The sequence below is a fragment of the Chlorocebus sabaeus genome, chromosome 10, assembly GCF_047675955.1.
Source record: "Chlorocebus sabaeus isolate Y175 chromosome 10, mChlSab1.0.hap1, whole genome shotgun sequence".
NCBI classification, from domain to species: domain Eukaryota; kingdom Metazoa; phylum Chordata; class Mammalia; order Primates; family Cercopithecidae; genus Chlorocebus; species Chlorocebus sabaeus.
The window spans coordinates 110,118,665-110,146,265 of NC_132913.1; the positions used below are offsets into that span (position 1 = coordinate 110,118,665).

General features: G+C 37.0%; 1 protein-coding gene across 1 annotated transcript in view; it reads right to left on the reverse strand.

Annotated features, from left to right (window-relative positions):
- FARSB (phenylalanyl-tRNA synthetase subunit beta) overlaps positions 1–27,601 on the reverse strand; it is an 82,287-nt gene that overhangs the window by 46,977 nt on the left and 7,709 nt on the right. The window contains exons 3-14 of the mRNA XM_007966441.3: positions 24,647–24,801; positions 22,656–22,725; positions 21,652–21,767; positions 16,526–16,676; positions 15,321–15,429; positions 13,768–13,838; positions 12,261–12,322; positions 10,986–11,037; positions 6,477–6,538; positions 6,037–6,244; positions 5,419–5,499; positions 1,433–1,525 (exon numbers count right to left, since the gene is read on the reverse strand). Coding sequence (XP_007964632.1) covers positions 1,433–1,525; positions 5,419–5,499; positions 6,037–6,244; positions 6,477–6,538; positions 10,986–11,037; positions 12,261–12,322; positions 13,768–13,838; positions 15,321–15,429; positions 16,526–16,676; positions 21,652–21,767; positions 22,656–22,725; positions 24,647–24,801 — 1,230 coding nt within the window. The remainder of the gene's footprint in view (positions 1–1,432; positions 1,526–5,418; positions 5,500–6,036; positions 6,245–6,476; positions 6,539–10,985; positions 11,038–12,260; positions 12,323–13,767; positions 13,839–15,320; positions 15,430–16,525; positions 16,677–21,651; positions 21,768–22,655; positions 22,726–24,646; positions 24,802–27,601) is intronic.

Consider the following 27,601-nt stretch of genomic DNA (forward strand, 5'->3'; position numbering starts at 1 on the left):
GGCAAATTTTAAAAGCAATAGGAAACTAGACCTCAGAAAACAAAATATAACAATTCATTATTATAATCCTTCCAAAATTAGTATAAGGATTCTTCAAAGTTCTGACCCTAGATATAAAGAATTCATATACTTGATATATATTACTAATTAGCTCTTTAATTAGTCTAGCTGTAATCTACAACATTAGTAGGTGGTTCTATAGATACAATTTAGAATTTTTAAATTTAGATTTAAACACTTTCAGAACTTTTAGAATTGTTTTTAGAACTAACCCACCCCTTATTTTTGTATAAGTAAAAACCAAAATCCAAAGAAACGATTTCAAATCAGAATTCAGATATTATTTATAACAGCATTAACCTTCTTTAAAATATAGCCTTCCAGTTCTAAGATTCCCCTTGATTCTAGAAGAAGACATGATTTTCTCTAAAATCTGGGTTAAAAAACACACAGATTTGTACATGCAAGAGAAACAGAACAAGAGCTTATTAGTATAAAAGAGATAGAACTATTTAAAGTTATTAATAAGCAAAGATGCTATAATTTTTAAATGCCCTCCCTTTATAGTTAATATCCTAATCTATAACACAAATCACTTAATACTTAATATTAAGGTAGTATCATTCTTATTTAAATATTCCTAAACTCTAAATGAAACTGCCAATAAACTTAGACAATTACAATAAAAGAAATAAGCAGCACAGTCAAGAACTGATATAATGGGCAATTTCAAAGTGAATGACATACGGAGGAACTGGGAACAGGTTTTGTTCTTTTATTACAAATGAACGGAAAAGAGATGAAATCTGGCTAGGTGCAGGGGCTCATGCCTGTAATCCCAGCACTTTGGGAGGCCAAGGTCACTTTGTGGATCACCTGAGGTCAGGAGTTCAGGACCAGCCTCACCAACATGGTGAAACCCCCTCTCTACTAAAAATACAAAAATTAGCCAAGCATCGTGGCGCACACCTATAATCCCAACTACTTGGGAGGTTGAGGCAGGAGAATCGCTTTAACCTGGGAGGCAGAGGTTGCAGTGAGCCGAGATCATGCCACTGTATTCCAGCCTGAGAAACAGAGCAAGACTCTGTCTCAAAAAATAAAAATTAAAAAAAAAAAAAAGGATGAAATCAGAAAATAGTGTTAAAAAATTAATTATGAAATGGAAAGTTCAGACAAGAGAGACTGGGCCAGATAATACAAAGCAAGTAAGAACCCAGTATGAAGCTAATCAAGAAAATATTATTTTTCAAAGTGTTAAGAATTTTTGGCAGCATAGCACGTAATAACCAACTATAAACTTACCCAAGAAGATACTATAAAAAAGCTCTAAGATTTCACCATCTCAGGTATAATAACTGAAGAGATTTTTCCTAATTCATGTACTACCTCTCGGTTTTTACCTGAATTCTCACCTACTTAAAATTCTTACCTGAAATTCAGCTGTTTTAGGATTACTTATGTGGACCGCCTTTGTTGCAGAGATATCCAGACCGAGTTTATCAGCTATATCTTCTTGGGAGCACTGTGAAGTACATACAAAACAGAATAATATGGAAAAGCAATTACTTAAGTTTAAAATAAAAAGTAATGCTGTAAGTCAACTTCTAAGAACAATGTATATTCTCTACATATATCAGCAAGTTAAGAATAGGCCTGGTGTCAGCTGGAGTAAATGTAATAAAAAAAATAATAAACAAATAAAAAAGAATAAGCTAAGAATAAATACACATCAATCTCAGGCCCGCAGTAGATGGAATTTAACATTAATACTTCTTTCACAATGAGTCCTAGGCATCATACAGAGCTAAAGTAAATTTTTCACGTGGAGATGGTATAAACTGTACTCAGGCCCTTCCTAAACTAGTTTCCCATTTATCTTTCCAATCTAATCTCCCATGATGCCCTAGCCATTCCCTAAACCTTATGTTTCCCTACCTTACCTGAAATGCCATCCCAGCCCCACTTGCTGCTATTCCCTAAGGCAGACTTAAATGACCTCTCTTCCGTAATAATATTCCTAATGACTCTAGTCAGAAACTTTCTCTCCCTCCTTGGTATTTCATGACTTTCCATTTTGACTACCATTGTAACCCTTGCTAAATCCACACTGACTTGTGGCAGAACAGTAGGACTGAGAACAGAATTCAAGTGACTGGAACTCTGCCCAGTGCTCTTTTATTGTATCACTTAACTTCTGTGCACATGCCTGAAACTCTTACAACAAATAAACTGCTGAGTACCCAGTGATCAAAGAGAAAGATGCTTGCCACCCTCAGAAACCAGCATTGTAGGCAGAAGTTATGAAATTAAAAACTCACTGACGATTAGATACATCAAGTCTAATAATAAATGATATAATGAGATAATGCAAGTATGGTGCCTGGCACAGAGTAAGCGCTCAAAAAATATCAACAATGATGATAACTGACAAATCATTACCAAGGATAAATTATTATCATGTATATTAATGCTAGCTTTTTGAAAGAGCATTTAAAACGTAACACAAAAACTGACATACCATCAGATTATTGTACTATTTTCCAATGTTAGGCAATATTGTTCATTATACTGTTCTACAACTAGTTTTCAAAGGCTAGTTGGCATGCATTTCACTTATTAAAACAAAATGGCACACACCAACTGAAATGGTAAGAAGAATTCATTTCATGTCAATGTCAGTTCTAGTGATTCTTGCCATGCTTTCTCGAGAAAGATCCTGAAGCCACATCCAGGCATAGCAGAAAACAGCTCCCTGATCTGCTATGGCTGCTGAGGTGGAGAATGGTGGCAGGCACACTGGGGATAAGCGTTTTCCCCACAGCATAAAGAAGTTTTATACCAACATTTAGGTATAATTTGATTGATTAATTAGGAAATGCAATTGACATGAAGCAATCTACTCTCAAATGAAACTAGTTCTCTCTGTGTAAAAGAAAAAAACACTCCACAGACACATGGCAATGCAGCTGTGTATCTGAGTGACCTTGTATTTTATCACGGCAATGGATAATAAGGGATAGTGACAAGAGGCAATTTAAATTAAGCTACCCTGAAGTGGCAGTAGTTAGTACACAGTAAGAAACTTTTTTTTTGTTTGAGACAGTCTCACTCTGTCGCCCACACTGGAGTTCAGTGGTGCAATCTCGGTTCGCTGCAACCTCCATCTCCCAGGCAGATTCAAGCGATTCTCCTGCCTATCTCCCGAGTAGCCGGGATTACAGGTGTGCACGACCACGCCTGACTAATTTTTGTACTTTTAGTAGAGACGGGGTTTTGCCAAGTTGGCCAGGCTGGTCTCGAACTCGTAGCCTCAAGTGATCCGCCCGACTAGGCCTCCCAAAGTGCACGGGATTACATGCCTGCCAGGAACTTTTTTAATGTTAATATTTATGTGTTTATTTTTTTAATGTGGTAGAAAAATACAACAAGTAAATGAACCTCATAATTTTTATAGATATTATTGCTATAACAAGGCTGAACTACATAAGTCAACTTAAAAGTGAGCCAATTTAAAAGAATATATTATAACTACTATGCAGATACAGCAAAAATCATTATGATGAAATGTGAATTATTTACACTTGGAAAGTCAGGGACTAGGTTTCAGGAAAAAAAAATGGCTGTTACTCTTGTGCAAAACTGGATTTAACAACATAGACCATCTTTGCTCAGTGATGCTTAGGCTTGCCTATAAACATCTTCATAAACATCTTTAATGTTAAAATTCCTATAGGAAAATTTAGTACAAATCTGAAACTCTCTAGGAGCTCACCCCTTTCTCTTCCCCTCAGTGATAAACAATGAATATATTAAAGTGACTTTGGACAGCTGAACAGACTGTTTCTAACATCCCTGGTGTGACAGTTCAGTCACAGGCCTTGGATGCAGACAGGCATGGGCGGGAATCCCTGATACACAGCCACGGCGTAGGACAAGTTACTTAAATTAACTGCTGTGAAAGACAGGAACGCCTACTTCACAGGAGTATACTGAGAAGAAATGGAATCATGTACACAAAGCCCTTGGCACAGGGTAAACATTCCCTGCAGAGAAGCCACTAGTCAAGACTCAGCCTCTGTGCTCCTCTAAAGACACATGAGGCTCCAAGGTTACAAAATTAAACTGCACCACTAATATAAACGGGCAGGGAAAAATGCATATCCAAGTTTTAACAGCAGTTGTTTCTGGGAAGGAAAAGAGGATTCGAAGTGAGGAAGAGAACTGTTATGGTTTACTCTACATGGTTAAAGTATGAGTCCTTTAAAATAAGATGTATTCCTATGACACTCATATGTTTTAAAAAATAAAAATATATTTCTCAATGTTATTTTTGGTATTTCATTTTACATGAAATCGTGGATGCTCACAACTACAAATATGTGTATATATATGTACACAGATGAATGACATGGCATTGCAGACCTAGCGTACATGGTATGAGACCATGGAAAAGCACTTTCTAGGAGGCCAAAGGTCAGGACTCTGCTCATGATAAAATGAGATCATGCAAGTATAGTGGCCAGGAACATAGCAGTTCTCCTGCTGTCCGTGTAAAATGTGCTACGTACTTATCCTCTCTCAGCCTCAGGCTTCCTCTTTGGTGCAGTGCCTGACATATAATAAATGCTCAACAAATGTTGAATGAATGACTGCTGAATCAGAAAAATCAAAGTATTAAGCAAACTAGAAGTAGGGTCCCTTAAATACCATAAAAGATTGAGAATTTCAGGGCTAGGGCTGAGTTGCAGAGGAGAAAAAGAAGTAGCTTCCTTTCCCCTCATAGATTAAACATACTTGAATGCTGAAGAACTATATTGTAGGCACCGCAGAAATGCTCAGCAAGAGGGAAAAATGGAACTACAAATTGCATGCACATTTTATTCTTTCATATGGTCAATCTGGTGGGGGAGGGAGATTTCCTTCTGATTTTGTAATAAAAGTCATTTCCTGATTTAGGCCTTTTATGTCAGCTTTTCAACTCAAAGCAAATGTTTGTGAACATGTTCAAAGACAAAGAAATTAATTTAATGTGGAACAGTCCACAAGCCTTTACCCAGGGCGGCATCTAGTGGGCACAGCCATAACCAAATTAAGACCAAATATTCTAACTTAATCAATTTGGTTATGAAATACATTGTGAACTCTCAACACTCACATCAAACTATAAAATACTTTGTCATCTGTCATTTAAGGTATTTTTTTCTAGGCCTTCATTTTCTTTTGTGGCTGTAAAAAGAAAAGCTTCAATATTACTTTTCCAGGAATTGTATAATCTCAAGTAACAAAGGTTTTCTTTCAGAATCTGGAAGTTCTAACAGTCTAGATTTTATAAATTCTTATAAAGAATCATAGAATAAATAATTCAGAGAGTCTAAGTAAACAATAAGCTGGGCAGAAAAAGCATGTAAGACATACCAGGGCAAAGGTAAGCACTTCAGTGAAGCCAGCAGCTGCCATGTCATATCTGAGAAGTTCAGTGAGCTTATTAAGAGGAAACTGAAAAAAAAAGTATCCATTTGATTTCACCTCAATATTTCTTGTTTTTTAAAAGGGAGATTTATACAGAACATGTCATTAAATAATTTTTTACATAAAAATGTTTAAAAGATTAAATACCTTTTCACCCTTATGTACTGCTAATGCCACCATTTCCCTACCAATATTACCTCCTCCCTCCCCACCGTTCTGCTACCCCTCTGCTTTTACACAGATGTACAAACCACCCCCACTTCCATCTCTCCCACACACAGCTTCTGCCTTCAGGCCCAAGTTGAGAAAATGAACCTCTGAGAGATTCAACAAGGGCTCCAAACTCGAAACCTGTCTTTCTTCAAAGAACTAGTCATCACAGGTTTTCAACTTACTCTAATCATTTGGGCATCTGTTTTGTATCCTCTCCATAGCAAATGCCTCTCACTGCAGAGCATGTCCAAATACTGCTTGATTCCTACGTTCTGTTTTCTTGAAGCCTTCCTGGCTTTCAATAATCAGTTTCTAACAATAAGGAGTGTTTATTTAAGGGTGCAATCTTACTTGATTAGCTATGGTGTAAGTTTTCGGGAGAGTCATCTGAATGTTGTTATATCCATAAGCAATAGCTGCATCTTCTACAATATCACATGCATGGATAATGTCAGCTCTGGTTGGAGGGATTTCAATCTCAATCTGATTCCCGTCACCTATGACTTCTGATTTTAAATACATCCTTGTCAGAAGTTTGGCAAGATTTTCTGGAGTTTCTCTGAAAAAGGAATGAACAAACCATAAACTTCATTGGATTATTTTTTAATGTTTGCATTGTGTTTCAAAATACGCTGCTAGCTGAAATAGTAATCTTTCTTTTTGAGTTCTATCAGAAACCAGACATGTTAACTGATGTTTTATCATTCCATAACCGACTCTGAAGGATCGCAAAAAAAAATTAGTCATATGTGTACTTTGTTCTTGAATTAAGTGAAGTTTTCAGAGCATACCTGATTCCAACTTTTTTGTTAATGAGGTCAGCTCTCACCATCTCCTTTCGGTAAGCTAATTCCTTAAAGAGAAAGAGTTTAAAAAGTAAATCATTTCCCATCAGATACAGCTTTAGACTCTTTTCCATTAAATTAGTCATTATTGCAGTTCAATTACGTTCCCAAGAAATTGTCATTAGAGCCACAGATTGAGAATAAACTTGATGTTTCAAAAACAGTATTATGAGGTATAAATTTGTTACATTAGATTCATACGTGAACATCCTACTTGCTAGACAGTTTGCACTGCCTGGAAATAATATAAAATGCCAAACATTTTTCCCTTTCAGATAGTCAGTCCCCATTCCCCACGGTAAAACACTGCTGTGCTACATCATTCCAAAGATGTTTATGAACCCTGCTAAAGATTTTCAGTCTTGTCCTATGCAAGCAGATGGATATGAGCAAGAAAGAATAATTCCAATGTCACAATGTTCATCATACTAAGTCTAAGAGCATGATGAAGATATTCTTTTCTTACAATTTCCAGGTGGGGAAATGCAATGATGTTATGGCTACCAATCTGCTCCAGAAGACAATAGGGGTAGGAGCATCTAATGAATTTGGTACTCAGTCTTCTTCAGACAGCATGTAACTCCACCATATTAGTGACGTGAGAACACACACACATAAAAACCCAGGCTTTTCAACACCTTTGGAAATGTCCTTATGAATATTTCTTATCACTCAATTACTCTCAAAAGTATAACATGTCACTAGCAAAAAGGTCATAAATTTAAAGACCTGTTTTGATTCAAGTAAGGGCAATGGTCCAGAACCTTGCTACACAAACTGCAGTCCTCAGAGTAGACCTAAGAGCACCTCAGAGCACCAGCAACACCTAAGTGCTCATGAGAAAGGCTGACTGCAGGTCTTGATAGCTAGTGGCAGTGGCACCAGAGCTACTGAAGCCCAATCTGCACGTTTTCAAAATCCCCAGGTGATGAGAATGCACTGCAGGGTTTGGGAGGCACAAGGTGAAGATTACAAAGTAGTAAGTCACTTTTCTCAATAGTTACTATGAACTAAATAGTTATTATGAGATGAACAATACAAGATACACTTTTAAGATAATCTTACTTAATCCTCACAACAAATGCTATTAGTATTCTCATTTGACAGGTAAGGAATTTGAATTTTAGGTGAATAACTAGTTCCAGGTCATAATAGTAAACTGCCAAGTCCAAGTGCTGCTATATGCCCAGTGCTTAGAAAATGATTATCAGATAATAAGCATTTGGTATATATATTTGATGAGTGAATGCATGCATATAAGTAGTAACAAATGGCTGGGCATGGTGGCTCATGCCTGTAATCTCAGCACTTTGGGAGGTCAAGGCAGGTGGATCACCTGAGGTCAGGAGTTCGAGACCAGCCTGGCCAACATAGTAAAACCCCATCTCTAATAAAAATACAAAAACTAGCCGGCGTGGTGCACGAGCCTGTAATCCCAGCTACTCGGGAGGCTGAGGCAGGAGAATCGCTTGAACCCAGGAGGTGGAGGCTGCAGTGAGCTGAGACGGCGCCACTGCAACCCAGCCTGGGTAACAGAGCGAGATTCCATCTCAAACAAAAAAAAAAAGTAACTAATGAACAAATTAATGAATTAATAAACAAATTAAGACAACCCAATTCCAAAGCACACACCATTAGTCTGTCTGACTACTGACAACTTATCTCCTCTAGTTCTCTTACTTTTAAACTTTATACTTTTCGCCGGGCGCGGTGGCTCACACCTGTAATCTCAGCACTTTGGGAGGCCGCGGCGGGCGGATCACAAGATCAGGAGATCGAGACTATCCTGGCTAACACAGTGAAACCCCGTCTCTACTAAAAATACAAAAAATTAGCTGGGCGCGGTGGCGGGCGCCTGTAGTCCCAGCTACTCAGGAGGCTGAGGCAGGAGAATGGCGTGAACCTGGGGGGCAGAGCTTGCAGTGAGCCGAGATCGCGCCACTGCACTCCAGCCTGGGCAACAGAGTGAGACTCCGTCTCAAAAAAAAAAAAAAAATTTAAAAAAAAAAAAAAACACTTTATACTTTTCTATGAAATTACAAAACACAAGAAAAAAAACTTTCAAAGAGTTTAAGATGCTATTTCATGTGAGAGAGAATCAGTTGCCCCCAGAGGATCCTTCCCTAAGAAAAGCTGTTCTAATTTAAGTTTAGGAGGAAATAAATGAACAAATGCGAAAACACTCATGTAGTACTCCTTTTCAGAAAGCCCATCATTTCAAATTTATGAAAGATCTCTATATTACAAATATATGACTTTAAGGGATTATCCATATGAGAAGAGTGAACCAAATATTAAAATATATTTCTCATTTTCTTCCCAAAAATATACAATCACTTTTATTAACACTTGACAAATCTTCATATTAAAAAGAGGTCGGGCGTGGTGGCTCACATCTGTAATCCCAGCACTTTGGGAGTCCGAGGCAGGCGGATCACAAGGTCAGGAGATCGAGACCATCCTGACTAACACGGTGAAACCTCGTCTCAACTAAAAATACAAAAAAAACATTAGCTGGGTGTGGTGACGGGCACCTGTAGTCCCAGCTACTCAGGAGGCTGAGGCAGGAGAATGGCATGACCCTGGGAGGCGGAGCTTGCAGTGAGCCGAGATCACACCACTGCACTCCAGCCTGGGCAACAGAGCGAGACTCCTCAAAAAAAAAAAAAGAAGAAGAAAAAGAAACTCTCTGACATAATTTTAAAACCATCTAAAAACCTATCTCCAGCTAATCCCAATTGCTACTGTCGTAAACTGTAAAAATGGCCACAAATTTCCCCCCTCTCTGTATCCATGGCCTTGCAATGTGATACTGCCAATTTTCCAATCAGGAGATGGCATCTATTTCTCCACCTATCAAATCTAGCCACATGACTGGCTTTGGCCAACAGAATAATATTTGAAAAACACCTGGGCACTGGGCATGCTCTCTTGCTGCTAGGAACCCTGCAACCCCAAGTAAAAAAGCCCAAGCTAGCCTGCTGTATGATGAGGGACACGGGAGTTGTTGACCCCACTGCCAAGAAGCAGACATGAGTGAGGCCATCCCAGATCATCCAGTTGCTAGCCAACCAGTCAACTGACTACATATGGGTAAGCCCTGCAGAGATTAGCCAAACTTGCTCAGACCAGGAAAACCACTGTAGTGACCAAGAGAATCATGAGATAAATAAATGGTTGTTGTTTTAGGCCACTAAGTCTTGGGGGTAGTTTGTTAAATAACAAAAGCTAACTTATAATAGATACTTAAATCCGAATCAACTTTTAAAAATATTGCCTATATGATTTCAGTTATGCTTCATACAGTTATATGTGTATTTTGAAGTATAATTAATGCTCAGAATAAAATATGATGTTAAATGTTAATGTCTTCTGGAATGGGGAGGTTTTGATCTTAGCAGATTTCATCTACTGTAAAAGCTATTTAAATAGCAGAAACCACTTCAGGCTGTGATTTACTTCATAAATGACAAGGGAATAGTGAAAGATTCAAAGGGGAAGAAAAAGCTCATCAAAGAATGCTCTCACTGTATGAGAACCACAAAGTGACTGTGATACTGTTATGTTTTAGAACAGTTATCTTTATGTCAAGTCACTTGGGTGAGGGGGACAAAACCCCCCAGGAATAATACTGGTTTAGATTTTTTACCAAGATCTTATGTCTTGACAATAACTGTGTGCTTACTACTAAATTAGTCTTAATAATACATTTGAAATTATTTATTAGTTACAGTGATGGCCTTCAGCAACTGTTAATTCAAGTGTGAACAGACTACGTTCGGAGGGTTGAGTAATCTTAAAAGGAGTGAGACTATAAATTACTTATTTAATAAGTTCTATTGTTCTACAGCACTGTAGGATGCTATAATATAATTAACAAAAATTTATTGTATATTTTCAAATATAGAGGAGCAGACTATGAATGTTCCCAACACAACAAAACAGTAAATGTCTGACATGACGGATATACCAACTACCATGATTTGATCATTACATATTATATACATGTATTGAAACATCACACTGTACCCCATAAATATGTACAATTATTATGTGCCAATTAAAAAAACATTTTTTAAAAAAACTACTCAGTTAATTAGTTAATAGGAGAATAAATCAGAGGAATTATGACCACACAATGTTGTTGTATAATGTTGTGTGTTGACGGCTGCAGTCAAACTGTCTGAATTTAGATTCTAGCTCTACCACTTAAAAATGATAAGCAAGGTATTTAACATCTCAAGGTCTCAGGGACTCCATCTGGAAAAAGCATAATAATAGCACCTATCCTCACAGGATGATTGTGAGGACTAAATCCATGTAATGCACACAGTATAGCAGCTGGCACACGGGTGGGTAGGTAGGTGACGGATAGACAGACAGAACATCAGTGGTCTATAGCCATTATTATTAGTATTGTTGTCATAATCATGAAGTCATTTCTTAAGCACTTACTGGAAAGGTATATGATTTTCCATTAGGAAAAACCACCTCAGCAGCTTCGACCCTGAAAACAAAAGTCAGAAATAAAATACTTAAGAAAAAAATGTGCCATAAATTATAGACATGTGTATGGTTATCAAATCTTTCATTTGGGCTACAACTACAGCCTCAACATATTCCATCTATTGCATTCCAACACTGTTTGGATTGATCTTGCTATATACAATATTACTCTACCGTTTCATCTCCTAGGGCTCCAATGTCCTTTTCAGGCACCACTTCCTTGAAGGGTTTATTTCCCAGTACCGCAAAGCATGCATCCTATGGGGACTCCTTGCCAATATTGACACACACATTCTAGGCTTTACCAGGGCAGTGTGTTACACAATAAAACTGACAGAATCACTGAAATGAAAATCAATTGAAAAAAAACCTGATACTGCCCATATAATTTCAATCACGCTTTCTACAGTTATATGTTTTCAATTATATTAATATTCTAGAATAAACTACGATGCTAGTACTAAGGATCATATAGATTTGTTAAATAGCTTTTTAAACTAAAAATATGCTTTGGAAAAAATACAGTAATCTTACCGATATGGGATACATGCTTTGCTCTTACATATGCCTCTCTACCTCTAGCTGTTCTTTTGCTGTTCTTCCAACTATATATTCTCAAATCCAGTGATCCCCAAACACAGCTTAAATTTCATTGCCTCCATGAAGCCTTCTCAGATTGTATCAGCTGGCAGTAACTTGCCCTTACAAACAGCCAGAATATCACCGAAACTTTTTAAAGTACTTAACGCTTATGATTTTATCCAATATTTATGCATATGTCTTATCTCCCTGAACAGATTATATGTTCTAGTTACGGGAACCACATTTTTAATCTTTATATTTATTTGTTTATTCATTCATTTTTTTTTTAAGACAGTGTCTCGTTCTATGATCCAGTCTCGAGTGCAGTGGCACAAACATAGCTCACAGCAGCCTTGACCTCCCAGAATCAAGCAATCCTGCTGTCTCAGTCTCCCCAATAGCTGGAACCACAGGAGCAAGCCACCAAACTCAAGCAATTTTTTAATTTTTTGTAGATATGGCGTCTTCCTATGTTGCCCAGGCTGGTCTTCTACTCTGGGGCTCAAGCAGTCCTCCCGCCTCAGCCTCCCAAAGTGCTGGGATCACAGGTGTGAGCCACCGCACCTGGCCTATCTTTATATTTAGCGCAAAGCCTTGCCTTCAGAACAATGGGCCATCAATAAAGGTGCTGGATGAACTTACGTAAATTGATTCTCACAGTATTCACTGAACATGGTGACAATAATATCAAGAACTATTTTTGCCTGCAAAGAAAAGAAAAGCAAGTATTATAGTAATCTATAAATACATTCTCTTCACTCAGATGGAAATGAATAAATATTTAATATAATTGTGTCCCCAAACATCTAACAGACCTTTACATATACATTTTAAGAAAGGAAGTTGAATAAAAGCAAGAGTAGGCCTCGCCTTATCTTCAGGTGTTCTGCATTTATGCAGTTCTCTGACAGTTATAATCCATGACTGAGACAAATCGTTTCGTTCCCCCACTACCCCCAACCTCAGGTTCACTGGGCTTCAACAGAGACAAATGGCTAATTACTGGAATAAATCTTAACAATCTCCTAAGTCTCTGAAGCCAGACTGCTTGAATCCTGGCTAGCACTTACTAGCAGTATGACATTGGGCAAGCCACTTTTCTAACCTGTTAAGGAGATAATGAAAGTTCCTATCTTGTCTGGTTCTTATGAAGATTAAATACATTGGCATGTAGTAAAGACCATATAGATTTGTTAAATATTTATCTATTTCAAAAAAAATTCTTAGAAAAAAAATACAGTGACTTTACTGGAATATATGCTTTACTCTTATATATATATTTCACTCCTATATATACAGGCTTCAGCAAAGACATTCAAGGTCTGTAAATGCATGAATTAAATTTTTTTTAAAAATTAATATTAAAGCAGTATTACCCTGACAGTATTTCTGAAGGCAAGGAGTACATAAAAGTTATAAATGAAATACCTTACAATGGTCTCTAATCCTATAAGACGTACATGAATACCATTTATTTGCCCTATTTCTATACTCCAGCCTTCTCCTGCCATTTGAGGTTACCTTTCTTAAATTCTTTAACTGCCACCTCATTTAACATATGTAAAGAAGTCATACGTCATAGAAAAGCTTTCATAGCAATCCAATCCAATAGATGAACTGACTAAAAGTGGGTGAAGAATTATAGTCTAGATAATTCTGTGTGCATAAACCATTTATCAATTTACTAAATAAAGCTTCTTCAACCCAGTTCATTTTTCTTTTCTTTTTTTTTTTTTTTTTTGGCTTTTACTAAGTACACAAAGGTACCAAATTACTCCACATACAAATTAAGTCAACTAGATAAACAATTTATATGGATCTCCCTACAGTACTCATTCCATGTTGTGTTTTATAGTTATGTACATGACTAACTCTCCCAGCAGGAGTTCTTTCATGTGAAGAAACATGTAACTCATTATTAAATTCCTGGCACTGGAAAGATATTCGGTGTTCACTAAACATCTGTCAAATTAATGAAAGCACCATAACCAAAGTGTAGAATATCTCTATCTTTTTAATTGTCTAAATTTCTAAAATATGTTCCCACCTACAAAATGCACATATTTTAAATTTTAGCCATTGAGTCTTGATCCGGAAATAAAATCTATCCCATCTGATCATACAAAAATTGAGTAAAAGTTTTATTTACCTTAGTAAAGTCAGTTCCAGTGCATTCAATAAAAATATTTCTAGTATTTACTGTTATTCTGGAATGATCCCCTGCAATGAACACAAAACAATAACAACAGAATAACTAGTTTTAGAAATAGAAGTGCACTATTAAGCTCAACAAAACAGAAACTACATTTTAAATGTAAAACATATTAAAAACTAACACCTTGGCCAGGGACGGTGGCTCATACCTGTAATCCCAGCACTTTGGGAGGCTGAGTTGGGCAGATCACCTGAGGTTAGGAGTTCGAGACCAGCCTGACCAACACAGAGAAACCCCTTCTCTACTAAAAATACAAAATTAGCCAGGCATGGTGGCACATGCCTGTAATCCCAGCTACTTGGGAGGCTGAGGCAGGAGAATCACTTGAACCCAGGAGGCAGAGGTAGCGGTGAGCTGAGATGGTGCAATGGCACGACATGGTGCAATGGCACTCCAGCCTGGGCAACAAGAGCAAATCTCTGTCTCAAAAAAACAAAAAACAACAAGAAAAAAAAAACTAACACCTTAAGAGCAAAGGGAAAAACAATTTTTATTTAAAGCTCCCACTGCAAGTTGAAGAGTAAAAATAAAAAAATTAACAGGCCTTTACTGAATGCATACAATGTGTCAGGTGCTATGTCAAACACTTAACACAGGTTGTCTCCTCTAATCTTTACCACAACCCCATGATGTAATTGCTGGCAAGAAACTAAGTTTAGAGAGATTAAATTATTTGACCATGATCACGAGCAGCAAGGCTAGGATTTGGGTCTAGATCTGGTTAACTCTGGGGCCCATGTTCTTAACTGCTGTAACTGCTAGGGTCCAAGATCTCGAGAAGAAGCTTCTTCTTCTCATAGCAAATCAGCTAAGCCTCCTTCTTACCCCCAGAAAGGCAAACATCAATGTCTCAGACATCATTAAATTTTGTAAATACATTCAAACTGTCTCATAAAAATAGCCTTCAGAAGGGAATTAAGAGGGCAAAATTTAAATTAAAAGTTTTCATTTAACTATATAACTAGGCAAGGCCAGGCATGGCAGCTCACATCTATAATCCCAGGGCTTTGGGAGGCCAAGGTGGGAGAATCGCTTCAGCCCAGGAGTTTAAGGTTGCACTGAGCCATGACTGCACCACTGCACTCCAGCCTGAGTGACAGAGCAAGAGCCTGTCTCGAAATTTAAAAAAAACCACACAAAAGAAAAAAAACTACAGACATGACAGAGTTTGACTTTGAGTTTAACCAAGTGAATTACCTGCTAAAACCAAAACATCAATAACCTTGGGAGAAATATAACAGAACCCAAAGCCTAGCATCAGAAAATATTTATAAGTGCATGAACATATTATAAATTACATAAGAATCACCAGTAAAAAGTTGTTGAATAAATGAATGAAAAGAATGATTAGAATCTACAAAAGACCTGAGATACTCAGATTATGAGTTATTTGAATTTGATTTAGCCAAGTCTATTGAGAATTCTAGAGAAATGTTGAAGATTAAAAAGAAACAGCAAAGATCTGTGATGCTTATAAAATAACTCACCATTGATGATGGGAGGCATTGAAAGGACGACACCATTGCTATCATAGATAACTGGATACAGGGGTTTGTTTTCAATGATATGTAAATAATGTTTAAGGTGATTATCAGTCTGAAAACAAATTAAGTCAAATAAAATTAGTTGTTGTTTTTTTTATTTCTATCACTATAGTTTACATACTGACCTAATATTAAAAAAGGGAATGCCAGGCATGGTGGCTCATGCCTGTAATCCCAGCACTTTGGGAGGCTGAGGCGGGTGGATCACCTGAGGTCAGGAGTTCGAGACCAGCCTGACCAACATGGAGAAACTCCATCTCTGCTAAAAATACAAAATTAGCTGGGCATGGTGGCACATGTCTGTAATCCCAGCTACTCGGAAGGCTGAGGCAGGAGAATCACCTGAACCCAGGAGGTGGAGGTTGCGGTGAGCTGAGATTGCGCCATTGCACTCCACCCTGGGCAACAAGAGCGAGACTCTGTCTCAAAAAAAAATAAAATAAAATAAAATAAAAAATAAAGGAGGGGAAAAGTCAGAAAAACATTAAAACAGACCCAAATTAAAGAAAATTCTAAATTTATAAGATTTTCTAATATAAATTAATATTCCAATATTCAATGCACATAATTGAGTCATTTCTCAAGAATGAAAACAGATTTGCACTAGTATGCCTGAATCATTTCAAAGGAAACATAAACCATGACAAAACTATTTAGATAAATCAGAAGAAGTCACTTGCAAATCAGGGCAAGGATGACACTGCTTTTTCTAAATGACAACTATTTTTTCTACTTGTTAAATACAATCCAAAGTGACTACTGAATTCATTTTCACTGCTGGACTTCTAAATAATGGGAGATAGACAGCTTGTAACTGTATTTCCCACAAAAAACACTAGCTAAGTCTTACTGTTCTTTACACTTGCGTGAGTTTCAACTGCAGATTACAATGTGGTACGGTCTACTTCAGTGGTTCTCAATCCTAGCAGTACACTGAAATCATATCAGAGGTTAAAAATGTAACAATAAATAAAACAAAACTATGTTCAGGTCCCACTCTAGATCAGATGAATCACTATCTCTAGGTTGGAGCCCAGACACTGCAATTTTTTAAAAGTATTCATTACATTTCCCTAGTTGCAAGGCTTGACTTTGATGGAATTTCATGATTTTTGCAAAGCTGCTGCATAATCAAAAAGAATATTTACCTTGTATATGTTCATCAGTTCACAGGCTGTATACTCCTTGGTCTTATTTAGAGGCTTGAATTTAATATCTGAAGGACGCTTTGCAGTATAAGTAAATGGGCCTGACAAAGTGTCCAAATCATGGGTGCCAATAGCAACCAATGCTCTTTTCCTAATTGTGGAGAGGGTGAGGGAGAAGGAGGGAGGAAAGGAAAGGAGAATGAGACAGATGTGAATATTCTAAAGCACATAAACATAGACTACATATTTTTTTAAATTATTTCAGATACTCCCCTGAAACAGCATATTGCTACTACATGGCATCATTAGTGGCATATAATGAACAAATTCTCACAACCATTAAGAGTACTGAGAAATCACAAAACTACACGAAACACATGATTTCAGGAGCTGAAGAAAATTCCTTGCCATTATGTTTTCCCAAATGCTGTTTCTAAGATATCTTCAAAGTTAGCATTTCCTTTACCTCTTTTAAACTATTTCTTCTTGATATATTCAAGTAAACATATTTTAATAAATTAGAATGAACTACCAAATTGTGGAGTTTTTGGCTTTTCTATGTTTTCCTAAATTTTATCACATAGCTGCATTACTTTAGTTGTGGAAAAAATTTAATTTTAAGAGCTCTGAATCACAGTTCAAGTTTACTTTAATGTATAAGGAAAGTTCCAAAGGTATTCAGGACTTGTTCTACAGTTTATCCACAAAGGATTGAAGGTAATTTTAGGAAACTACAGCAAGCTACAAAATAGGAGAGAAAGAAATAGAAGTAGGGATGTAAAACCGAGCCAGGAAATGTTAATTCTGAATTAGAATCTAAAGGCCTAAGTCTTAGCAGGAAAGGTCACAAGTTTGGCTTTCTAACAGTCAATTTGAAAAGAGGAACTTGGTCAGAATTTGTGTTCTTAACATACTTTAGTTTAAAATGTATGTGCACTAAAATTAGTTTAAAATGCTTAATATTAAATTTTGGTCAACTTCCAGGACTGCAGGACTGGTGAACCAGAACTTTAATGAACAGGGTTGAAAAGAAATGTTAACAGGCAATAAGGGAGTGTTACTTTACTCAATTACTCATATGCTTACAGAAGATAATAAACCTAGAACTATCACAGGATGAAATATACATGGTTCAATAAATGTAGGTAAATTAATAATTGACAAATGCACAGGTAAGAAAGTCTATTTTCTTAGATGTTAATATTGGTCCCTTAATCCTAAAACAGCACCTCAAAACATCACCAAAATTTCAACTTCAAATCAGCAACAAAAAAAACATAATTCCAGATGAATCAAAGACCTAAGCATTTTGAAAAGCAAAAGATAAACATACAGGCACACATAAAAAAGACACCATAAAAATTATTCCAAGGAAATATAGAGGCCAGGTGGGGTGGCTTATGCCTGAAATCTCAACACTTTAGGAGGCCAAGGCAGGAAGACTGCTTGAGCCCAAGAGTTCAAGACCAGCCTGGGCAACATGGTGAGACCCCAACTCCACAAAAAATATAAAAATTAGCTGGCTATGGTGCCACACACTTGTGGTCTCAGCCACTTGGGAGGCTGAGGTAGGAGAATCACTTGAGTCAGGGAGGTCAAGGCTATAGTGAGCTGTGATTGCACCACTGTAGTCCAGCCTGGGCAACAGGGTGAGACCCTGTCTCAAAAACAAAACAAAACAAAAAGATAAGAAAATATAGAAGAATATGCTTAAAACTATAGGACACTGCTTCTTAAGTAGGTCATAAAATCTAAAAGTCATACAGAAAGACTGATAACTATACCCAAATTAAAAACCTTACATATCCAAAAGAAATCAAAAGTCAAAAAACACAAAAAAGGTTTACAACATATGTACAGGAAAAAGATTAACACTCCAAATATAGTAAGAGATGAAAAAGCCAAAAATATTCAGAAATCAAGATTGTATCTAACATAATGGTAAAAATTTCAAAGTCCTGCTATAAAAGAGCAGCAACTGAAAGCTGAAAGAACTGAGCAGAAAACTGAACCACTGCCGAGTCTGAATCTAGCTAAGTGTTCAAGTCTTTGCCTGAAAGAACAAAAACCACTCTTCAGAGAAACACAGCAAAGTCAACACTCTTCTCTAATATGATATTCTATATGCATCAAAAGGCGATGGACATGAGAAGAAATATGGAACACATGACTCTTACTCCAGACAAAACCAGTCTATAGAAAGCAACACTAAGATGCCCCAGATTCTGATACTGCCACACAGATTTTAAAGCCGCTACTAAAAAATGTTCAAGAATTATGGAAGAACCACGCCTGTAATCCCAGCACTTTGGGAGGCCGAGACGGGCGGATCACGAGGTCAGGAGATCGAGACCATCCTGGCTAACAAGGGGAAACCCCGTCTCTACTAAAAATACAAAAAATTAGCCGGGCGAGGTGGCGGGCGCCTGTAGTCCCAGCTACCGGGAGGCTGAGGCAGGAGAATGGCGTGAACCCGGGAGGCGGAACTTGCAGTGAGCCGAGATCCGGCCACTGCACTGCAGTCCGGGAGACACAGGGAGACTCCATCTCAAAAAAAAAAAAAAAAAAAGAATTATGGAAGAACATACACATAATAAATAGATGAGGAAATATCTGCAGAAAAGAAGGAACTATTTTTTTTTAAAGGCAGTAGATTGCAGAGATGAAAAGTAAAATAACTGAAGTATAAGACTCACTAGGTACTTCAAGCCAAGACAGAGTAACACACTAGATTTACTCTTGCCTGAAACAACCGAGGAGCAAAATGTACGGAGCAATAGTTTTTATGGCACCTAACAGCAGGCGATGAAGGGCAGCAATCCTGAGACACTGTAAACAAGTGAGATGAGCCCTGACTACAGGGCAGGAAAGAGGGCCCAGTGGAGCCCAGGAGACTCTGAGAGCAAGAGACATAGCTGAGAGTTTGGGGAGGCCAAGGTGGGCAGAGTCCCAGAGAAAAGCAGAGAGCTACACACAGAGAGAACTCTGAAGATATGCAGAGGGTCCCACTCAAGTACTGGTGAGCTCAGTATTGATCAGAACATACAGCTGAGAAAACTACCCAAGGCCAGGAAAGAATTACTCAAGGGAATTAGAGGAAACAGTGCTCCATGTTCACACAGACTAAAACTTCACTGCTCATGTAGCAAAGGATACAGTAGGCAAAAGGGTCTTGCCTCAGCAGTAGGGACTAATTAGCCTAAGAAAGAAGCTTAATCAATAAAAATAGAGGAAAAAATAAAAGAAGAATCAATGAAACCAAAAGTTCATTCTTTGAAAGATCAGTAAAATGAGTGGTTCATGCCTGTAACCCCAGGACTTTGGGAGGCAGAGACAGGAGGATCACTTAAAGCCTATAAGGCCAGCCTGGACAACAAAGCAAGACCCCTATCTCTACAAAAAATTTTAAAATTAGCCAGGTGTGGTGGCTCATGCTTGTAGTTCCAGCTACCTAGGAGGCTGAGGCAGGAGGATCACTTGAGCACAGGAGTTTGGAGGTTACAATGAGATGATCATGCCACTGGACTCCAGCCTGGACAACAGAGCAAAACCCTGTCTCAAAACAAACAAACAAAGAAAAAGATCAATAAAACTGATAAACCTCTAGCCACACTGATCAAAGGAAAAAAAAGAGAGAAGACAGAGAAATGAAAGAGGTGACATCACTAAAGATACTACAGATATTAAAAGGATAATAAGGAAACATTATGAACAACTTTGTCAATAAATTTAATAACTTAGACAATATCAATATATTCCTTGAAATACATAAACTTCCAAAGCTCATTAAAGAGGTTAATTAGGATTTACTGACAGAAAAGAACTCTGGCACACCAAAGTATTAGGATATGTTCAATTCTTCCCCTTAGAAAAAGCTCATGATTTCCAGAAATACCAAATAAAACAGAGCTTAAAGTTAAATTAAGAAAATGTCTGTTTAGATTAAAATAGCTTCTTAAAATAAAAAAGATAATAGAGCCAGAGCAGATAATCTAGCTCATCCACTTAAGTTACACCTATACTTGTCAGAAATCTTGTATTTTGTTCTTAATTTTGAAATTATTGTTTTGCTTAATAATGACGTATTAGCAAGCTGATATATAAACTCTTTTATATGAAAGGACTGGGAATAAACGTTATTTGGAATCTGAAAAAAAGTGTTGCTTCTACCACATGCACAAAGATGTTTTTCATCATAGCAGAAAATGTCTATGGTTCTCCCTCTATCCCGTCCCTAGCCCATCCCATACACATAAACCCCTCCTAGGCTCTATAGTTTACTAAACTACAATTATTAGCAAATAATTGCAGCAGATCTCACACACAAAAAAATTAAAAAGTAAAAATTCTTTTTCTATTTTTATTTGAGACATATATAACTATTAATCATACCTTTGTATTGACATGCAGTTAACTTATGTTGATCTATTTCAGAACCAACACAAATAAGCTTAATATGTTAGCTGAAGTCTGAGGTTTGTCATCATCAGTAAGTGTATAGTTTCCATTAGGATTCTGAAATACTTAAATGAGTTCAAGGATTACCATTGTTACCTTCACTGACCTTTAGGAGTTCAGAAATTATATAGGTTTGAAGATCATTGCCCTAAAGGGAGCTGTGCAGGAAATTATGCATAGTAATGTAAAGACTGAATAAGTAAAATTTAGTCACTTAAACTCAAGTACTGTCAATTTATAATTATTCTCACAAATGTTATTTCCATTTTAAAAATGATATATCATACTTCATTACCATGGTTTATACTTAGTAGTATAATCCACTGCTGATCTGAACCAAAACAACAACAAAAAGCAGGGAAGTCTCTAGGACTAGATAATTCTTCTCTATACAATATTCAAAATATACCTCCTGTTTCTTCATGCATATGCCATTTACAAGCAGTAACAGGTATTTGGTAAAGCCAAGTTAAATCCTCATAATCTGTCACATACTATTAATTTAGAAATGCTTTGTGAAAAATCTGCAGAGGAAGAAAGGAAGGAGAGATAGAGAGAAAGGGAGCAGAAGTGGCAAGAGAGAAGAGGGTGAGAGATCAGGATGGAAAGGACATAGGGAGGCAGAGGGAAAAGGGAAGACAAGGAAGAAAGAAAATGCAACCACAAACCTGCAAATATTCTGATGTAATTTTTCCTGAAGTTCAATGAAGCTATCGTATCGATCTTTAGTAAACTTTATATTACGGAGAACTGCTGCTACCGCAAAAGGACGTATCTTAGCTGTCTGAAATTCATAATATCATTAGAGATAGCAAACAGTAAGGTTTTTCTTTGTAATATCTTGTAATAGGAAGGCAGCTGCACTCTTGCCACTGGCATACATTTTCATTCAAACAAGTATGTATTAATTTATTCAGTCAACAAGTAATAAAGTGGTAAACTACAGACAAAGTCACTACCTTCACAGAATTTATATTTCAGTTAAGATTTCTGAAAATGTATTAAATAATCGAGAAAAAATTTGCTCATAATTCATATTTTTACCAAAACAACCCCTCCGAAAAGTTTAAAATCTTTTAAAATTTCATTAACATTCCACAATTTAAACAATTATATCTCAAATGTGTTTTAAACATGCATTGGATATTATTATCCAAAACTATTTATGGAAAGCAAAGGCTTGTTCTTTTTCATTCCCAGGTTAAAAAAAATTTTTTAAGAGCTAGTGACTAAGTATATACTCATTTTAGTAAATGATCAAAGAAAATCACATTTTTTAGAAGGGTAAGCTTTGGGCCAGGCACAGAGGCTCACACCTGTAATCCCAGCACTTTAGGGGGCTGCAGAGGAAGGATCCTTTGAGCTCAGGAATTTGAGACCAGCCTGGGCAACATGGTGAAACCCCATTTTTAAAAAATACAAAAAATTAGCCAGGTGTGGTGGCGTGTGCCTGTACTCCCAACTACTCAGGAGGCTGAGGTGGGAGGATCACTTGAGCCTGGGAAGCAGAGGTTGCAGTGAGCCAAGACTGCACCACTGCACTCCTGCCTGGGCAACGGAGCCAGACCCTGTCTCAAAAAAGAGTAAGTCTTGTTTCTTTTTCCTCCCCACCTTATACAGACATATACAAAAGAAAATATTTTAAGGAAAAATAAGAATTTATCCTTATTACCTCTTCTGTGATAATCAATTTCTGGATTTTTCCATCAGGCATTACCCGTTTATACACTGGAGCCTTTATCCTAAAATAATATTTAAATGAATTTACTCATAATTAATCAAGACATTAATTATATAAAATAATTACATTCTATGCTGTATATGGGAAGTATACAAAATGAATTAGGGCAATGGGTTGAGTTATAGCAAGTCAAATTTTGGCTGAACACTAAAAATAAAATTAAAAAAATAAAAACTAACAAACTTTTTAACATTTAAAGTTGTCCAAAAATTACATAAGATGCTTCACAGTAATGTATTTCCTATCGCTAGCACCCCAGCAGAAGCTACAAACCGTTAACTGAGCAATTGTTTAAGGAGCATTTCAACATCAGCTTAGGGACTGGATTAGATAACCTTTAAGTTATGATAGTTATTCTAACCATGAGATTCTGAGCTTCCAGGAAAAAACAGAGCTTATGGAAAATACAGATTCCCTGGTTCCATCTGGACCTACTATTACCAGATGATAAAATAAGTCAAGACAAAGATTTGGTAAATGGTGCAATTTGAAGGCATCTCTAGGGAACTCTTATCATAGGGAGAAGTTGGGAACTACTGTTTTAAGGCAGTGCTTCTCAAATTTCAATGTGCTTACAATTAACTGGGAAGTTTGTTAAACCACAGATTCTGATTAATAGGTGTTGGGTGGCAACTAAGACTGCATTTCTAGTAAGTTCTCAGGTGATTCAGATGCTACTTGTCCATGGACTCACTTTAAGTAGAAAACATTTTAAGTTGCTTTCCTAATTCTGTCTGATCATAAAAACCACAAGGTGACTGGTAAAAATACAGATTCTCATTGGGTAGGGTTGGAAAATGAACTCTTAGGAGTTATCCTTGATCCTAAAATAAAAGCATCTGATTGTCCTGCAGGAAACCAACCGGGTCAACTCCAAAATTTTAAACATCCTTAACCTAATGCCTAATTATCATCATTTCACCAATACCCATCACTCACCTAAATCCTCACAATTTCAGAATCCAGCCCGTCAGTTAGAACTCTTATTCTTTTGCAGATGACCAGATAACGTAGCAGTAATCAAAAACAATTAATTTTTAATAGCTGTTATTTTTTTCACTTTATATATTCTTTACCCTCTATCTTCTTTTTTTTTGAAATGGAGTCTCCCTCTGCTGCCCAAGCTGGAGTGTAGTGGCGCAAATCTCAACTCACTGCAACCTCCACCTCCTGGGTTCAAGCAATTCTCTTGCCTCAGCCTCCTGAGTAGCTGGGATTACAGGTGCACGCCACTATACCCAGCTAATTTTTTTATTTTTTGTAGAGACAGGGTTTCACCATGTTGGCCAGGCTGGTCTTGAACTCCTGACCTCAAGTGATCCACCAGCCTCGGCCTCCTGAAGTGCTGGGATTACGGGCACGAGCCACCATGTCCAGCCCCTCTATCTTTATTAAATGAAAAGTTGGAAGGGGCCTTATAAATCTTCTTCATTATAGATTAGGAAATTGAAACTAGAGCGGCCAACTAACTTGCTCAAGATCACGGAGCCGTCATAAGGTCTTTGGTTTTCCAGTTAGGAGGCTTCACTCCTGAGGTTCTTTAGAACTCATAATGTAAGGGTATTGCCAGCTCTCCATTTCCTCTCAACCTTTGACATATCTAGCAAACTACTCATTCCAATTAGATGATGGAGGGAAATCACACACACCTGCTAAAGAATTTTTTAAGATGCCATAAAAGCATTAACCACCAGTTTTAAAATATGCTCCCAAAAATGAATGGCTATGACTCAAATTTTCATGGAAATTTTCAAATGGCTACAATCTACATGAATCTAATCCTCAAATCGACCCTCTGCTGAGAGTTAAAGCTGCGTGCCTGTACAAGCTTTTCCCTAGAAATTTAAACATGGCTGCTGACAATGACAAGGAAAGAAAGAAAATCCAACTTAGCAAAGTCTTTAAGGAACATATTTCCTTACCTTTCTTTGAAGACCTGAAGTCCTCGAACCAATCCTTCCAGACACAGGAGATCATATCTATTGGCAGGGACGTCAATTTTGTAAAGAACAACATCAGAGGCTCCTGCTGCCTTTACATTACCTTGTTCTTTACTTATTATTTCCTTCTCAGATGTCTAAAACAAGCCAAAAAGTAATGATAAAATTAAATAATTTAAATTCTCTTTAAAAAGTAAAAGTTGTCAGCCCTATAAGGCAGTAACTACATTATACATATTTTCTACAAGAACACGGGATTTTTATATCCATGACAAAAACAACATGACAATATTAAGTGTTATAATCGTAGCAGACAGAAAAATACTTCAACTTTAACTGAGTTCGGGTATCTGGCATCCTCAATCTCCCCAGAACAGCACAAATCCATCTAAACAAAGGTCCACAAGCAATGGCCCGCTGGCCAAATCATACCTGATACTTGATAAAGATTTACTGGAACACAGACAGACCCATTCGTTTACCTATTACCTACTGCAACTTACACACTGCAATAGCTGAGTTGAAACAGAGACTATAGAGCCTACAAAGCCTAAAATATTTACTATCTGGCCCTTTACAGAAAAAGTTTTCCCATCTCAAGCTAAAGAAAATGAAAACACCACCAAGTACATAAAGTAACAACAAAAGTGTCAAAGGGGTAAAAGAAAGATGATTCACTAAATAAAAGAAACACACCTTCTTATAGGATGACTCTAAAACTGAAATCCTCTGGGCACCCAAGTCCACATGGCAATGAGAGGGACAGTGTAAAAACAAAAAACACTCAGAGACCATCGGACGCTGGTGAAAATTAAAAGGGATAATAGGTGCAATGGGAAGCAAACTAGTGACAGTAAAGGGATAGTGAGGCAGAATTAAGGCAACCAAGAGGGAGATGACGGAAGAAACACCACTAGAATCACGGTGAATGCAGTGGTAAAGAGTTTAGAATATTTCAACCACCACACTACAGCAGAGCAACAGACTGTCTTAAACATAACCACTGCAGAGAAGTTATACTCTATTCCTTATGTTTACTACAGCAGGGAACTGTAAATAGATTTAAGAAATTTTCACTCGAAATGATTAAAAGTTATATTCCAATTGTTAATGTTACCTTTTAATTATTTGGAAACTCCACTTAACCCGAATTCCTACTATTTCCACCAACAACCTGCTAAAATAACTGATGGATTTCTATAAAAATATGTAATGATTTTTGTTTTACATGATGCCCTCCCACTGGCACAATATAAGTAGTTCAAATTTTTGACCAAATTAAGAATTATATCCACATTTGCACAGTATACAGAGGAATTCACTTCTGGCCACTGAGTATTATGTGCCAAAGTCCCACCCAAGGAACCACAGGAGTCTATGCAATGCTGGGGCTGTGTAAGGTGGTGCTGGGCTACAAAAAACATCTACCTTGGGCATCTCGAACTTAGAAGGCAAATTTTTAAAATTAGGGAAAATGAAAAATAAGAGAATGAAGAGGAGGAGGAAGGAGCAAAAAGGGGGAAAAGAAAAGAAGGGGAAGAGGCAAAAAGAGGAGAGGAAGAATTCGAGTTTAAACAACGTTCAATCAAAGGGGTTAATAAAATTACTGTTTAAATAGTGAAGAAAGCTGCGTCACCTCCCAGGACATGGCAGATCTCAGAAGGGACCTCTATACAGAGAAGATAATACAATAACCAGAAAAATGAAGGCATCTGCATTCATTTTTCAGCAGCACCCCCTTATCCACAGGGGATATGTTACAAGCTCCCCAGTGGATGCCTGAAACCTTGGAGAGGACTAAACGTTACATATACCATGTTTCTTCCTATACATATATACCTATGAGAAAGTTTAATTTATAAATTAGGCACAGTAAGAGATTAACAACTAATAATAAAATAGAACAATTAAAATAATATACTATAATAAGAGTTATGTGAATGCAGTCTCTGTCTCAGAATTTCTTATTGTACTATACTCACCTATTTTCAAACCACAGTTTGCTGCAGGTAACTAAAACTGTGGGTAAGGAGGAACTGCTGTAAAAAAAGATCTAACTCCTTTGCAAAAAAAAAAAAGACACAGAAGCTTACATCTTCTTTCAGTTTCAGCATCTCAACTCATAAAATGACCATATGTAAAGACTGGATTTGTCAGTGCTACATGACAAAAATCTTACAGAAATTAAAAACCACATAAATTTCAGAGTCAAAAAAGAAAACCATAAAGATCATATAATCCAAACCTCTTATTTCACAAGTGAAAAGGAGGCCCAGAGAGACTCGTCTGGACTGTAGGGTCCAGACAGGCAAAGTAATTATCCACAGTTACACAGCTAGTAAATGTTAGAACTAGAACTCAAATGATCTAACATCCAGTCCAACACTCCTAGATATCACATAACTTCACACATAATTCTGAGGTGTAATAAAATTACTAATAGTAACTTATAAACTACAGAAATCTCAGCCAATTTCTCAAGTATACAAATATTGATTAGTATAAAGATGATCTTTCTGTAACATTAGTAAGGCAGCAGGAAAAATAAGGTAAGACAATGTACAATTTTTTAGCCTGAAGATTTTTTAACTTTACACCTAAGGTAGTGTTATGAAAACACTGAATAGGTGAAGATAGAAGGCTTAGGAAAAAAATAACACTAACTACCAGAAAAGTATTTTTTAAATTAAAGTATGTCCTTAATAGATAATCACTGTTAACAATATTAAAATGTGTAGCCCAGACTTAATTTTTAAAAATATTTTAATCATTATACAATCAAAAGTCAAAGAAAATGCTTCCTCATTTTTATAAGCAAGACCCTAAAAACTATGAGCTCATTTTACAAGATCAGTGTATAGTAATGCATTAGTGCTGGTTGAAGAGGCACGGAGGAAGGCAATGGGGGCAGAGGAGGTGAAGGAGGAGGCGCTAGAG